Genomic DNA, 16,987 nt, shown 5'->3' with positions numbered 1-16,987 from the left:
CATTCCTGTAAGTTATGCTCAATAGTTTTAACATGAGTGGACAAATTTATAGCTAGCAGTTTTGGAGAGGAAATGCCAAGTGCTGTTATCATAGGTAGAGAAATGATCAAACATGGACAATCTATGGAGACAATTATTAATAATTAAGATGGTTAAAAGCACACACTACTCTTGCAGAGGACCTAAGTTTGGTTCCCAGCACTCAACATTAGGCAGTTTACAATCACTTCACAGAGCTCCAGAGGATCCAGTGTTCCTTTCTGGACTCGACATGTACACTCACTCACACATGTATGTACCCACACACACATACATATAATGTTTTTTCATAAGTCACCTACTACACAGAATATACAAAAAACGTGTACATACTAATACACAATCAGGTTGTTCTGTAATAAATGAAGAGGTGAAGGTCTTCCTGACTCTTGGTCAGACAGACTGATAATCTACTAATTAGAACTATGTCACTTGCTACCATGTAGCTCTCCCAACTTTGCATATATACATACTTGCCATAGCTGCTAACTAAATTATTAACCTTTTCAAGGTATGGACCAAAAATTAACTGGTGATCAATCAACAAAAAAAGTATTAACAATTACCTAATAATGAAAACCAAAAAAGTTCAAATAGCATTTTGAGTCAGTTTTCTATGATACTCTACAGTACTGTACAGTACAGTAGTACAGTATGATGTTGTACTTTGCCAAGCACCGTACGAGAGCCAGACTCCCCAGGGGCAGATGCTATTGCTAAGAGCTGATGGGCCATGCCCTGCCCCATAACCTGTTCCCCTCACACAGCCCTCACAAGAGCCAAATCTGCCTCTCCTCCTTGCTAATCAAAATCTAAAGCAACCTGACTGTGGTCAGGGTCACCTAGCTCAAGTCACATATTAGCCAGAGCTCCTTCCACACAGTGTAAGACTTCCCCTTCCCTCTGAAACCTTTATGAGTAGACACCTTCCTATGTGTGGCAGGATTAAAGCCTCTGGCATCAGCCTGGACCACAGGGCAGGCTGCAGTGCTAATAAATTCCCTGTCCTAAAGACAACTGAACATAATACTTCTCTTTCCTGAACACACACTTTCTCTTCTCACTACCAAAACCCTAACAGTTGAGAAGAAAGGTGAAATCTCTGTCTTCAGGTCCACGTGGCCATTGCGCCATCACCAGTTTACAATGGCAGTAACTCGGAGTAGCCTCTCTCCCAGGCATGCACACCGAGAAAGCACTGCCCTGTAGAACTTCTCCCTGGGGGTAACTTCCCCAGTGAGCACCCCTTCTCCTCAGTTATCCAGCCTATTCTGGACCAGACACTAATAGCTGCAATGAACACAAAACCAAATGGCTGTGCTTGTATATACCTGTAATCTTGGCCTTCTGGAAGATGAGGCAGGAGGATTGAGTTTGATGTCAGCCTGGGCTATCTGGTAAGGCCCTGTGAGTAAAAATCACTAAGTAGGGAAGGTGTGTGTGTGATAAAAGATGACTTCCAACTCTTCTAATAGTTTTAAGAAACACAATGAACTCACACCGAGAAACTTGTCAGTTTTAAATCAATCTTCACCATGACAGATCAGGACTCTACTAAAGGGCAAAAACAGATCCAAAGGTAAAAGAAGCTGCCTTTCAACTTTGGTCTCTGATTCCACAGGCCTTAAAAAAAATATCATGCAAGAATATGCCTCTTGCAACTGTGGTCACATGCAAAAATGAAGCAAGAAGTGCATCTGTTTGGAGCTGGCCTCAAATGCCTCCAGTTCTTCTCCAAACCAGGTTCCTAATTCCCACCCACAGAGAGAAAGCCAGGGCCTGAGGCAGCACCCAGGGACAAGCACATTAGCATTCCCAAGGTCAATTGCTGACAGGCTTAATTGTTTACAGCAACTAGAATATGCTGGCTGCTGAAGTTAAGAGGCTTAACCTTCCAGCTTGCCCAATACCATATGAAACTGATTTACCACATCAGCTACAAAATATGAAGTACTGTAGCTGTGGATTGAAATGAGCCCACATTTCATACAGAAGCGAATGTAACAGGAGCCCCAGAACACTGCACTCTTCCTTTTACGATGGCTAAACCATTTTGGGGAAACCTAACTATTAGCCATGCCAGCAGCAGGAGCGACAAGCCCGGAAAAATGGTTTGCTTCAAATATCCACCAGAACTGCTCAAGTGCAGGCCTAGCTGGTCTGCTGGCCATCTGTTACTATTTCTTACCTTTCTCCGTCACAGAGAAGTGAAACAGCCCGTGTGCCGTGTCATCTCGTGAAGCAGCTACGTGTGATGTGTGGCTAGCAAGCATAAGGAGTGTGGTTAGTGTACATTCCAGGGTACTGGACAATTTTGATTTCAGCCCCTCCCTATGCCAAAATAACTCCTTAGAAACTTTCATGTCTACTACATGTGAAAATAATATTTCATCGTTATTACTTTGAAAATTTTATTTTTTTATGTGAATGGATGTATGTATGTCTGGGTACCATGTGCATTTCTAGTAACCATAGACCCTAGAAGCTGGTGTAAGACTGCCTGGGTCCTGGGCATTGAACCTGGGTCCTCTGGAAAAGCAGCCAGTCCTCTCAACCACTGAGCCCTAAATAGTATTTTAGATACAGTAGGTGAAATAAAACATTACAAATCTCTCCTTTCTCCTATTTGAAAAGGAAGACAGTAGACAATCTCAAATTACACATGTGGCTAACACTACAGATTTATCAGACTGCACTTCTATATGTCAGTAATGCTATACCGAAAGTATAGCACGTACACATGATTTCATTTGTAGCTACAGAAACAGGAAAAGAATAGTCTGGATAATTATCTCTGGAAGAATCAGCAGGTTTAAGCCATGTTAGGTGTCATCCTCATAAAAGCTCCTTTCCACTGACCACAAGACATTAAAATTTTATGTCATCAAAAGAGGGCTACAGTGTTTCAAAAATCACCCCTCACCTCTGTCTACTTCTGCCTCTACTGTGGGCTCTGCTTAGCATTAAGCCCACCTCGGCCCTTGCCAATGGCCAGGGACGCAATGCAGTGCTGCTCCGGCTCTCTAACCTAACTGAGTGGCTCCCGTTAGTATTTCTGTGTTACTCCTTCTCATGCCCTCTTCGGTCATTGAAACCTAACCAAAGTTTCAGCTCCAAAGGCCAAGGAAAAACAAAACAAAACAAACAAAACAATCCGAGAAGAAAACAGAACCAACAGAAAAAGTATTGTCAAGGGTCTAGAAAATCCCAACAGTATTTAGTGTTTAAAATGTGTTTAAAAACAAAACAAAAAAAAAAAAAAAAACAACAACAACAACAAAAACGAACAAACCAACCCAGAAAGCGACTCATTTACTATTTCAAAATAAGACATGTTAATACAATGTGCACAGGGGAGCTTAACAAACAGGACAGGGCAAATCATTACCACTACACAGACCACCATGTGGAAAGCTAATGCGGGCTCTTAGGCTGTTACAGCACTTGAAGAGAGAACATCTGGAGGCGTGGGGACAGCTGGAAATGAATGGCGTGGGACTCCAAAGTAAGAGGAGCGGAGGAGAAGGGAGGCCAAGAGCAGTAGAAACTTTCTTTTTTTCAGGAGCAATTTAAAATGGAACCACTCAATTTTTGACTAGGGAAGCCAATAGGGAGTGTGCGTCACAACTTTTAACCTTCTACAACTGTTCCAAACACAACTGGAAAAAAAAAAAACAGTATTATGAATCGTTATGTGAACAGATATTTTAAAGTGATTCTAAAAGTTAACAAATCAAAATCCATTAGTTTAGAAGCATAAATCCCACTTGTTTTACGTTCATAAAATGTATATTTGTTTTTATATATTTTGGTTGTGATCCTAGCCTTTAACGGCTGAGCCATCTCTCCAGCACTGTTTTTATATATTTTAAAGGAAGTGTTTATTTATAAAGATGTCTTTATTTTATATGTGTGACATAAAATATTTGTTGCATCTACATATATATGCAAAACCCATGCTCCTGGTGCTCTTGGGGACCAGAAGGCAGGGGTCCCCAGAAGTGGCAGACGGTTGCAGGGCGGCCAGTGCTCTTCCCGGCTGAGCCATCTCTCCTGCTCCTTTGTTCCTGGTTTGTAACAAGTCCTGCAGCACTCCCAGGTAAATAAAATGGACCAGCATGAATAACTGAAAGGGGTTGCATTCTAGGTGAGCGGATCTTGAAAGACTCCAAGAGGAATAGCCCCAGTTTCCCAGGTTTGACAGACTCAAACATCTTTACTTTGTATGTATATGGGACAGATCAGGCTCCAGAATGCTAAATTCTAACAATGCAATGACTGACAAAACGGATCAAGGAACCTAGGACAATTCGGCCAATGACTACCCTCTAAGAAGTGTTCTGCTGCCATCTAGTGGCAGGCCTTCTCCTGCATGGGACATAATGACTGGACCCATGTTCTCAAGGTGAACTGGCATTAGCAGTCCCTGGGAATCCTGGAAATGCAAATCGTTGTGCTATTCAGAATTTCTGAAGCTATCTACGCAGGTAGGGAGCAGTGGCCTGTCCTAAGGAGATCTCTCAGTGGTTCTAATTCACCCTCAAATGTGAGAGCGTTGGTACAGACAGTCCTGAAATGTAAAGTCTTTAAAATTGTTTTAAATAAATTAACAAAGGAGCTCATTTTCTAATTCTAGACAGAAACTCATTTTTTCATTCTGGATCTAAATACATCTTATTAAGGAACAGCCTTAAAAGCCATCTACAAATCCAGTGTGGTGGCACATACCTTTAATCCTGGCAGAGTTCCAGGACAGCCAGGGCTACGCAGAGAAAACCTTGTCTTACACACACACACACACACACACACACACACACACACACACACACCATTTACTACCACATATTAATATAGTTCATGCATTACATAAGTTCCAAACAATGAGCATCAGAGGACTTTATCCCCAGACAATTCATCTCAAGGGGATCACGCCATCAAAACAAACAACCTACAAAATACCATTTAAATTCAAACAACTGTATGGAACAAAGACAAAACATTACTGCTGTCAGTATGAAAGGATATGGCATATTACTGTGGCTAAAGACAGAAGGAAAAAAGACCAAGGCGGACAAGTGGGTGATTTTCAATTATGGGTCAACTACCCTAATAACAGACACCATGGTAAGCCCACTGTAATACAAGCAGATCTGAGCAAGTCTTCAAAGTCTTGATAACTGTCTTTTCCAGTCAGCTCTTAGAGGAGAAGCCGGCTTCCTTAAATATCAACTTGGAAAACATCAAGGTTCAGCAAAACAAGTCCCACAGTGTACTTCAAAGTTTCCAATTCAGCTTGGTATTGTGTACTTCTGGAGAGCTTTGGATTTTAAAAGTATCTATTTATTTATGTTTCAAATTTTAACGGAATGAGAGATACATCCCTTGTGTAGTCACCGTGGCAAGTCAGTACCATCCCCTGCTCTGGAGTTCAAGATAAGAGTATCACTTGTGGAGGGGAATAATTGTGAAGTGCTAGGCTTATGGGCCATGCCTCAAACCCAAGGGAGCATCGTAAGACACTTTACTGCTCTGTTTCTATCTTGTCCTATCAGTGTATAGACTTAGACACGTAGGGAACAACTAGTTAAATCTAATCTGTAAGAACTGCACAGGCTGACAGTTCTTCCTTTTCTTTCTTCCTTTTGTTGTTGTTGTTCTGTTTTGTTTTTCTGAGACAAGTTTCTCTGTGTAGCCCTGACTGTCTTTGAACTCACTCTGTAGCCCAGGCTGGCCTCGAACTCACATCGATCTACCTGCCTCTGCTGCTGAGTGCTGGGATTAAAGGTGCGCACCACGAGCCCCATACTGATATTCCTAACAGCTTTTCTCTTTTCCTTTTCAAACCTCTTAGCAATCTTTAACAGCTTCCCCATTGTCACTGTCCTCACATCTAAGACTCTGTGCTGTACATACAATATATGGGTCTGTACCATACCCATCTTTGCTAGTTCAAACACTATGGCCATTCATTATGCCTGTCTAAAAAAAAAAAAATGACATTTTGACCTAGGTTTTCTCATTTTTAACTAAAATAATACAGACTCCATAAACTGCATTAAAAACTATAGAAAATACACCAAACTACACTGGGCATATCACTAAGAGCAGCTGCTAGGGGTTGGATAATCAATGGCCCTGCAAAGGCCTGCTGTGTTATAAGCTGGTGCATTGGAGAGACATTATTGGTAGGTATGGAGCCTTTGAGAGGAAGGGGCTTGAGGGGAGTGCTTAGGTCACTAGTGGCATGGTCTTGAAATAGAACTGAGACCCTGATTCTTTCTTCCTCCTCTCTCTTGCTTGCTGGTAGGGGTTGTGAGTTCCTTCCATAATACGCTGCCTTACTAGAGGTCCCGAGAGATGATGGACTGGAACCTCCAAACCCAGGAGGCAAAGACATCTTTTCGAAGTGAGTTATCTCAGCTGCTCTGTACTGGAGATACAAAGCTGACTGACAAGCAAGTTGAGGGTTACCACCATCCACCAGCAGCTACTAGGAGGAAGGAAAAAAGAGGGTCTAATACAGACCAATAATTGGGTTCAAATTCAAATTCCCTATCTGTGTCCTGGCTTAAGTTATTTCAACTCAGTGAGCCTCACTTTCCTGCTGACAGATGGAGGATGGGGTTATTTATCTCATTCAATGATGTTCACCACCTGCACCTTCTTTTGGCGGGGTGGGCCTGTCGTAGCTATGGCAACTCCCTCTGCTTCTCTTTCCTCAGCAGCTTTGGAAACGGCTGCACCAGGAGGTATATCCCAGGTGAAGATTAAGAAAGATACTACTGGCAATAGCACAGTTAAACTCACATCTCACACATTTCTAAAACACACATCATCGTGCAGGGAAATTTCACCAGCAAAGGAAGTGGGCAATTCTAACACTACTCCAGAACACTGGGTGTTGGGGCCTTTTATCAAAAAGGTTAAAAAGTTGCTGCAGATTTGCCCAGCAGTGCTGAAAACTGCTCAATAACTAGCTCTCAGCTTACTGGGGAGAGGCTGGTTAGCAACACTTGCCCAGACCCATAGGTGAAGTCAATACTCAACCATGGCTTTTAGACCCCAACACCCAAATACCTTAAATGTCTGCCTGACTGATTCACTCAATAAGCATTTACAGAGAACCTAAAACACACAAGTCCAGGGTCAGGCTCTGAGACAAAAAGAAGCATGCCTATACATGAACCTACACTCAAGGACTCAACCATCCAGGCCAGCTACAGAACTGAGACTCAAAGAAATGCATAGGAGACTCTCAATACTAGGAAAAGCTCTAGCTGCTGACAGGCAGAACAATTACTCTCAAGTTACTATTTATCTAAAGAAGCCTTAATACTGCCTGTGCTTTCTAATTTCCCAATTGGCAAAATCGCAAGTGGAAAACACTTTCCCAAAGTTCATTAACATGTGTACACATGCATGTAGCTATGAGTGGATGCGTATACATCAACCTAGGCAGTATTGACACACTAGTCTTCACTGTGGAAGGGTTATCCATGCATATCGATGTCATAATCCAGATTTAACTTTTACAATCACTTTCAAGAGATTTGTTCACACAAATATTTATATTTTTGTCCTTTCCCAGGCAGATGCATTTGGGAAAGTTTTAGAACTAGAACATTTAAAAGGTATGAGATGTATTTTCCTATTGGCTGCCTTAGTCAGAAATGACAACTTGAAGCCAGCAGAGGGCAGTGTGTAAATACAGCACATACATGGATAGGATATTTGTGATCCATTGACATGAAGGAGTTAATCAATTAGAAGAAATTTTATAGTAACCATCCTTTTAGATTTTAAACAAATCATTCCATACACTGTGTGTTAACAACCTATCAGATTGTCTTAGTCAATGTTCTATTACTGTGAAGAGATACCATGACCATGGCAACCTTTACAAAAGAAAGCATTTAATTGGGGGTTTGCTTACAGTTTCAGAGGTTTAGTCCACTATCTTCATGGTGGGGAGCATGGCAGAATACAGGCAGACATGGTAGCTGAGAGTTCTACATCCACATCTGAAGGCAGCAGGAAGAAAGAGCCACTGGGCCTGGCTTGGGCTCTCGAAATATCAGAGGTTCCCCCCCTCCCAGCAACATATTTCCTCCAAGGCCACACTTCCTAATCCTTTCAAACAGGGACACTCTAAGCATTCAAATCCATGAGCCTATGGGGACCATTCTTATTCAAACTACCACACATGTCGTATCAGCAATAGAAGGTGGGGAGAGCACCTGACAATAATGATGGAGCTTATATAGGTCAGACACAGACAACAATATGAATAAACAAATTCAACAGGATAGTGCATAAAAATAGGTAGTGTAAGTAGCAGGGGGAAAATGGAGCAGAAAAGGGAGTTAGACATTCTGAGAAGAGAGAGTAAGGATTATTATGTTAATAATCTTAAATTCTGAGGGTTTAAATATACCAAGCAAAATAATTAAGAGTATAATTTCAGTAGATTATGTGTCTGAGGAGTTGGTAAATTACTTGCATGCACAAAGCTCTGGGTTTTATGACAGCAACCCATAAAACTAGGCATGGTGGCAAATGCCTATTATCTCTAACTCTAGAGACAGAGGGCAGGAAGATCAGAAGTTCAAGGTAATCCTCAGGCATACAAGACCTGAACTTAAGGCCAGCCTCACCTGGAACTGACCTGGAAACTTCTTCTCAACTACCTCTTATAGTGCTAAAAGGTGCCGTGTAGGCTGCTGGGGAAGAAAAGTCATCAATAGTCCTACCCAATAGAAGGCCCTACATGCTAGGGCCAGATATGCTCACTGGTGCATTAGTGGCATGACTATTGTGAGAGTAACCATCTGTTTCCTAACTAGATAGATCTGAGGCCTGATTCACAGGAGGGAATGTAGACTGACTGTAAACCTGGTCCAAAGACTGTGGCGAAGGAGGACAGAAGCCCTAGGGGGAGAACTTACTAGTGTTGTTTTGCTAGACAAACATACTGTCAAATTGCTTTCTGAATAGTTATGATTATACCCACACACTAGTGCTGTCAATGTTAGCCAGAGAAGCTTCTTTTTGAAGCAGGCAGCAGTCAAGGCAGAGAATCACAACAAATCCAAATGCCGAGCATACGTGACAGCTGAGAACTCAGTCCTAAATGGGACATGTATGTCACTCCCTGCAAAGTCAGGCAACATCATGGAAAAGGGGGTGGCAAGAATGTAAGAGCTAAGGTATGGCGAAGAATGCTGCGAAATGCTGCCTTTTGGAAAGGACAAGGTTGCTGAACTCACAAATCCACAATAGCTAGTGTAACCTGTACAAGAGCATGCCAGGCTCAGGCGGGGTAGGGGCTCATAGGGTTCCATGCCCAGATGAAAAGCTAGCAGCAACTGATGGCTGCTAGGGAAAGGGGAGTCACTTTTCCCAGGGATGTGGCCACTGGTACGCTGCCCATGCTCCTGCCAACCGCACTAATTGGACCCTGGGTTTCTTAGTTCAGGCCCTACATGCCCGAGGATAACTTTGAACTTGTGATTTGTTAACAGAGAGGAAAAGTATTTCGGGGGTGGGGTGGGGCCTAAGAGGAGTGGGACAAGAGAACTCAGGGCAGACATGATCAAGACACGTACATTTTATACATACATACATGTATAAAGTTATCAAAGAATAAAACACTAAATTAAAGGGTTTTTTTTTTTTCAATTTTACACAACAAAAATAAATAAATTTTCGAATCCCTAACGTCAGGGTCCAACATTATACAAGTCTGAATTCTAGTCAACTGTAGCACTTCTGCATATGGGGCTATATGTGGCTTCATTAAAAAAGTCAGTCTGACAGCTGTCACTTAGCCAAGTGAAGGTTTTGTCTCCTGCTGTTACAAGCTTGGACAAAGACAGCCTAAGTCAGTGTAACGACATTAGAACGTCCCAGCTGCTTCCCATGAGGACCAGATTCGTCTCCATTTTTTTAAGTATTTATCCGTGTGTGTGTGTGTGTGTGTGTGTGTGTGTGTGTGTGTGTGTGTGTGTCTATCTGACCAAGTGTATACAGATAGTATGTATGTCTGTCTGTTGTCTGTCCAAGTGTATACAGATAGTATGCAGGAGCCCTTGGACATCAGAAAAGGCACTGGATCCTCTAGAACTGGAGTTTCAGACAGATGTGAGCTGCCTGAAATGTGGGTGCTGGGAACCAAACCCAGGTCCTCTGCAAGAGCAGTAAGTGCTCTTAGCTACTGAGCACTCTGGCGTGCTCTCTCTCCAGGGTCTCAGTTTTATTTTAAAAACAGAAAAAGCAGCCGGGCAGTGGGGGCGCACGCCTGTAATCCCAGCACTTGGGAGGCAGAGGCAGGTGGATCTCTGTGAGTCGAGGCCAGCCTGGTCTACAGAGTGAGTTCCAGGACAGGCACCAAAGTTACACAGAGAAACCCTGTCTTGGGGGAAAAAAAAATGGGTGGGCTTGTAATTTTATTTTTATATAACTTAGGCCATGAGAAACTAATTTAATGTACAATAGACTATGATTAGAGTTTGGGGCTATTTTATATACTTGGCAATGCCTGTAAAAAGGGAAAGGTACACTAACAATATAACCAAAATTTCTTGAGTTTTAAGTAACATTTTAATTGACATCATATGCTTTATATTTAATTATATTAAGCCAAATGTTCAATGATTTAAAACACAACCCTCTCCTAACAAGTTCTTGTGTGGAGGGCCGCCCTAAGCTTTGTCTCTGAAAAGACTTTCTCATGCCATCTGCCTCTTGCTCATCAGCAATCAAATTCCATTTCATAAGAGCTCCACAGACTGGATTAGAGACCACAGGTCCACAGATTAAGACCGTGCTCATAATAACTTTAAGACGTGGTTTGTTTTTTACATCACATGGAGCATTTGTACAACATTGTTTTCAATGCACAAAAGCCTTGTGGGAAATACTATAGGTGCCTTGACATAAATCACAGCAGTAGCACCTAAGGACAGCAGTGTGGGAAGTCACTGTGTCGTTCTCCATCACACAATATAGCAAATACTTCACTTGAGAATGTCCTCAGCCCAGCAGCAGTGGTGCATGCCTTCAATCCCAGCACTCGGGAGGCAGAGCCAGGGGGATCTCTGTGAATTCGAGGCCAGCCTGGGCTACAGAACAAGATCCAGAACAGGCACCAAAAGTACACAGAGAAACACTGTCTCGAAAGACCAAAAAAACAAAAAAACAAAAAACAAAAAAAAATCACCCTATCTCAGTGGTTAGGAATGGACCTTCACACTGTGGGTGAGGTGGTGACTGGACACAGAGCACTTCTACTTCATACCCTGACGGCTGAACAGGGAAGTGCCTTGGCTGTGTTACAGGCTGTGTTTCCACTGTGCCTTGGAATGCAAAGAACAGCTATAACGGGCGGGCAAACTGGGATCACGGAAACTTGGGTCTCTACTGAAACTAGAGACTGTGAGTCCAAATTAAAGGACAACACCTAACAGGTTTTGGTACTGCTAAGGACATTGTCCAACAAAAGTTCCAAGTTTGAAGAATCTGCGATCACCCTTATGAGAGCTTGAGATTTCCCTCATGAGTTCAGTGGTGACAGAAAACTACTTTCATCCTTGTACCATCTTATCCATTTCCCACCGAGCTGGCATTTCAATACATATCTGTTTTCAAATTAACACGGTAAAACCTGTGAAGGAAGGAAGCATTTAACACTCATCTGTGTCCTTTTTAAGGGCTAGCACTGAATTAGACCCAGAATAGATATATTGTAAATGTTTACCAGCTACCTTGGCATTAACTAAAGTCTGCAAGTGTGCTTCCACACATAGACATTGAGAAGTGGTACCCCAGGCTACTCCTCACTCTGCAGCTGCATGTATCGAGACTCTTCATGGTTTTCTTTCCCATGCAACTTAGTCAAAATTTGCCTTAAGTTAGCTGGGTTTGTTTTGTTTTTAAATTAAAAACCAAGTATTTGCTGCAAAATTAACCCAAATAATCAAGATAAATAATTCTAGGTTTATTTATTCCTATGAGTGTTTCATCTGCACTCATATATGTACACTGCATGCACGGCTGGTGCCCACGGAGGTCAGAAGAGGAGTCAGATCTCTTGGAACTAGAGTTATGGCTGGTTGTGAGCTACCGTGTGGGGGCTGGGAATCAAATTTGTCCTATGCAAGAACAAGCCATCTCTCTAGTCCCCAAATAATTTTTAATAAATACTTACTGACTATAGCTCAAAAGTAAGGACTGGCAAGCTATTAGCCAAATGGTCCACTTCCCGTTTTTATAAATAAAGATTTTTTGGAATAAAACCCTTTCCACTTGTATTGGCTACTTTTCTACCGTGAAAAACACCAAGACTACAGTAACTCACAGAGGGTTGTTGGGGGCTTACTGTTTTAGAGGGATAATAAATAGTCCATGACGGCAGAGTGGAGGCAGCAGGTGGAGGAGGCTAGAGCAGCAGCTGAGAGCTCCTATCTTCCACCACAAACAACGAACTACAGAGAATGGCACAAGCCTTTTGAAACTTCAAAGCCCTCCCACAGCGGCATACCTCCTCCAACAAAGCCACACCTCTTAGCTTTCCAAACAGTTCTACCAACTGAGGTCAAGTCTTCAAACACGAGTCCATGAGGGCCATTGTCATTCGCACCACTACATCATCCACTTCTGCACTGTCTAAGGTGGCTTTTAGTCTGCAACAGCAGACTTGCCAGGTTATGAGACCTCATGGCTCACAAATATTTGAAAAGATTTGCTATCTGTCCCATCATAGAAAAAAATTTACCAATCCCAAATTATATTATGAACTTTTGGGGGGAAACATTGTTAGCATTTCTTTTCAAATTACAACAAAGTAGCTGGGCATGGTGGTGCATGCCTGTAACCCACTGTGTGCAAGGAGGAGCAGGATGATGACAGGGGAAAGTTCATGGCCAGCCTCTTCTACATAGGGAGTTTGAAGCCAGACTTGGCAATACTGAGACTCTTTCTCAAATAAAACAAAACAGTACCGCACAAAGTATATTTTTTATACCAACACATACTTCTTACTTAACACAATAATAAGGAATTCTGTAGCTAAAACATTCAGAAAATTTTGACTTAATTCTATAAACTACTGATCTGATACCCTCCCCCAGCCCCAAGGTTATGCTCTAGCTCTTCTCTTATGGCTTAAGGTTCTTATAATGACTTTAATCAAAGTCAAATATCCATCACCACCGAGAACAGGATCCAGATCAGATGGAACAGGGTCAAGACACTTAAAGACCATCACTAAAAAGATCATAAGTGGCTTATGCCTCTAGATATGAATGAGTAACTAGGATGGAAACGGTCACCGTGTCAAGAAGAATTATAAAAGCTGGTTAAAAATACATGCTGTGGGGGTTGGGGATTTAGCTCAGTGGTAGAGCGCTTGCCTAGCAAGTGCAAGGCCCTGGGTTTGATACTCAGCTCCAGCAGAAAAAAAAAACAGGACAACACTCAGACCAGGACAATGACAACTGCAGCTAGGGAAATGCCTGAGATTAGTCCTGTAATCCCCCGTCTTCCTGCAAGCACTAAGGAGGAAGGATCCACACAGAGCATAGCAGCCTACATCATGAGAAGAATCTGGAGTGCAGGGAGATGGAGGCAACAGGAACTTGCAGGACAGGGAGCTGGAGCAAGCAATCAATTAGCCCAGAGATTCCCTTGAGTCGGATGCTGAATCCCAAGACATGTGCTGGGAACTAAGAAACAAATGATTCCCAGCAGACTAGGAGACACTTGAATTCAATCCATCCAGAGCCAAGTTGAGTTGCTGAACCCTCAAAGCACAGTCAGGGACTCCAGAAGGGCTTTACTTTGTAACATGATGTTAGCCCTACTAAAGGCTACTATATTAGTCAGGATTCTCTAGAGGAACAGAATTTATAATTATAGATACAGAGAAGCTATATATAGCCAGAAAAAAGGGGGTTTTATTAGAATGATTCACAAGCTGTGGTCCAGCTAATTCAACAGTAGCAATCTACCAACAGAAGGTCCAAGAATTGAGTAGTTTTTCAATCCACGAGGCTGGATGTCTCAGTTTGATCATCAGTATAAATGGAAATCCCAGAGGAGCAGGCTCTGGTGCCAGTGAAGGAATGGATTTTCCAATGAAAGCAAGAGCAAGCAGGCAAAGAGTGAAAGTTTCCTTCTTCTATGTCCTTTATATGGGCTGTCAGCAGAATGTGGGTCCTAGATGAAAAGTGGATCTTCCCTCGACAAAAGATCTGGATTAAGGTATATTTTCCCATCTCAAAAGATCCACAGTAAAAGTGGATCTTCACACTTCAAAGGATTTAATTAAGAAAAGAATCCCTCACAGGTGTACCCAGCCACTTGGGTTTTAGTTAATTCCAAATGTAGTCAAGTTGACAACCAAGAAGAACCATCACAGCTACCCTACACCGACCCTAACAAAGCTTATCAATACTAAAAATAGAGCCACCTAATCCATGAATTATTTGGCTTCCCACCAAAACAAGCTTCAACTCTCTTTAAAGGTGTATGTGTGTGTGTTTTCTGTTGCTGTGATAAACACCACAATCAAAAGAAACTGAGAGAGGGAAGGGGTTTATTTCAGCTTACAGGTTGCCGTCCATCTATCAAGGGAAGCTGATGCAGAAGTCTGAAGCAGAAACCAGGCAGGAACACTGCTTGCTGGCTTGCTCTGCTACTTTTCTGATACAGTCCAGGCTCACCTGCCTATGGATGGCACCACCACAGTGGGCTGGGTCCTTCTACATCTGTCAGCAATTAAGAAAATGCCTCACAGACACTGACTCAGGCCAGTCTGATCCAGACAATTCTTCGGTTGAGGCGATCTCTTCCAAGTTTATTTCAAGTCGACAGCTAAGAGAGCCAACTAAGACAGAAGACAACAAAACATAAACTGGCAACATAATATACATAAGGAAATTAGCTGGAATGACACTGAGAAAAAGGAAAGCAATGACAGACAGTGATTTTTAAACAGCTACTAGAAAAATGCTTCATAGACTAAGAATGAAGAAGGGGCCAGCAAGATATTTCAGCCAGTGATGCAAGACTGGTAACATCTATTATATATGTGATATTATGTAATATCACATACTTGTGTATATATAATATCACATAAATAAATATATAATAAATCTTAAAGAATGACGAGGAAAACGTGAACATGACAAAAAGAGAAACGGAAAAGTGGACCCAAAAGGTTCCTTTAATCCTGTGGTGCTGATGAAACAGCACAGTAATCAGAAACTACAGATTCACTGGAGAGAATCGACAGCAGACTACAGAAAATAGGACAAATGAACTAAAAACACAGCACAGAAATTACATAAATTCAAGTCAGAGGGGAAAAACAAAACAAAGAGCCAAGCCCTTCATGATTTATGAGCTAATATCAAGCAATCTCATCTACGTGGAATTGGACTCATAACAGGAAAGGAGAGAGGGAAATACGTGAAGAAATAAGAACAGAAATTCTTCCAACTTGATACAAACTTTAAGTCCTTAGATCCTTAAAACTCAATCAGGGTAAGCAAAGAAAAAAATATGTCAAAACACATCACAAATTGGTCAAAAATAGTACCATTTTAAGAAAACAGGGGGGACAGGAGATACTATACCACTCCTCTTTGGCTCTCAATATGTCAAAAAGTAATAGTAACTCCCTAGCACAAAAAAGCAAAGAATGCCAGGCGGTGGTGGCACACACCTTTAATCCCAGCACTCAGGAGGCAGAGGCAGGCAGATCTCTGTGAGTTCGAGGCCAGCCTGGGCTACAGAGTGAGTTCCAGGACAGGATCCAAAGCTATATAGAGAAATTCTGTCTCCAAAAACAAAAGCCAAAAAAAAAAAAAAAAAAAAAAAAAAGGCAAAGAACATTGTTCTAAATCTTCTACTTGAAAAGTAGGAATGGACCAAAGCAGAATTCTTACTTTGGTTGAGGCCTTCCTTTGCTGGTATCCCAGCATCTGGTGAGTCTGTGTGCAGCACAATCATGAACAACATACAGTTAAACTAATGGAAAACGATGTTGTCACGGCACATTTACATTACCTTCTGGTTCACATATATCACATGCTTTAGACATATATATCACATATATCGCACGCTCTCAGCCAAAAGCCTTACTACCGCTGTTCACCAGTTTCTAGGGCGTTTCTGAGTGGAGGACAACTGCACTACATGGCTATGACATGTTACAGAATAAGATGAGAAAATGTGTCCAGACGCCCATCTCAAGAACATTCAAAGTGCATCCCAGAGAAGCAACCACACTTCACCTCAAAGCAGGTACACGCACACACAGAGTCAAGTATTACTCACTCTGAGTCTCCACGAGGTCCAAGGCAACACTAGAAACTGTGTCCATTCCAGAGCTGATGCACGCCTGGAAGTTTTTTAAGGAGGAGAGAGCGGACTCCACACCACTGAAGGATATGTAGCGAGTGGAACCTGAACTGGAACTGGAACGCCCTGGCATCTTGAACTTGTTACCTAAAATTTCAACACAACAGTAAGAGTTCTAAGTCAGAATAATAACTGCACAGGAGAAGAGCACATTTGTAACACTCAATGACAGCTATCTTCAATATCCACGAGCTGCACTGTTCCCTGCATGCAGTACCCAGAAGACACCCAGGCACTGTGCCATCACCTGGTCATCAAACACACACACTCAACAGAATATGGGGGAGGTAACGATCTTCAGTTTTTAATAAGAATATCCTTTTTCTCGATGCTTCAAAGGACTTAGAAAACCCAGTTCTTAGAAGCCTAACACACACAGAGGATAAAGACTGTCCATGTTGCCAGGCAGTGATGGCGCACGCCTTTAATCCCAGCACTCGGGAGGTAGAGCCAGGCGGATCTCTGTGAGTTCAAGGCCAGCCTGGGCTACCGAGTGAGTTCCAGGAAAGGTGCAAAGCTACACAGA

At 42.3% G+C, this 16,987-nt stretch overlaps 1 protein-coding gene across 6 annotated transcripts in view; it reads right to left on the bottom strand.

The window, feature by feature from the left end:
• The window catches only part of Nsmce2 (NSE2 (MMS21) homolog, SMC5-SMC6 complex SUMO ligase), a 225,465-nt gene that overhangs the window by 204,004 nt on the left and 4,474 nt on the right, over positions 1-16,987 (bottom strand). For all 6 annotated transcript variants that reach the window (XR_004946787.1, XM_036208605.1, XM_036208609.1 and 3 more), the window contains exon 2: positions 16,378-16,548. Coding sequence is in view for 5 of the 6 variants with exons in the window: in XM_036208605.1 (XP_036064498.1) it covers positions 16,378-16,534 (157 nt within the window). In the remaining variant the exon portion in view is untranslated. The remainder of the gene's footprint in view (positions 1-16,377; positions 16,549-16,987) is intronic.

Source organism: Onychomys torridus, chromosome 16 (genome assembly GCF_903995425.1).
Source record: "Onychomys torridus chromosome 16, mOncTor1.1, whole genome shotgun sequence".
NCBI lineage: Eukaryota > Metazoa > Chordata > Mammalia > Rodentia > Cricetidae > Onychomys > Onychomys torridus.
This window is presented reverse-complemented; position numbering and strand designations above follow the sequence as displayed.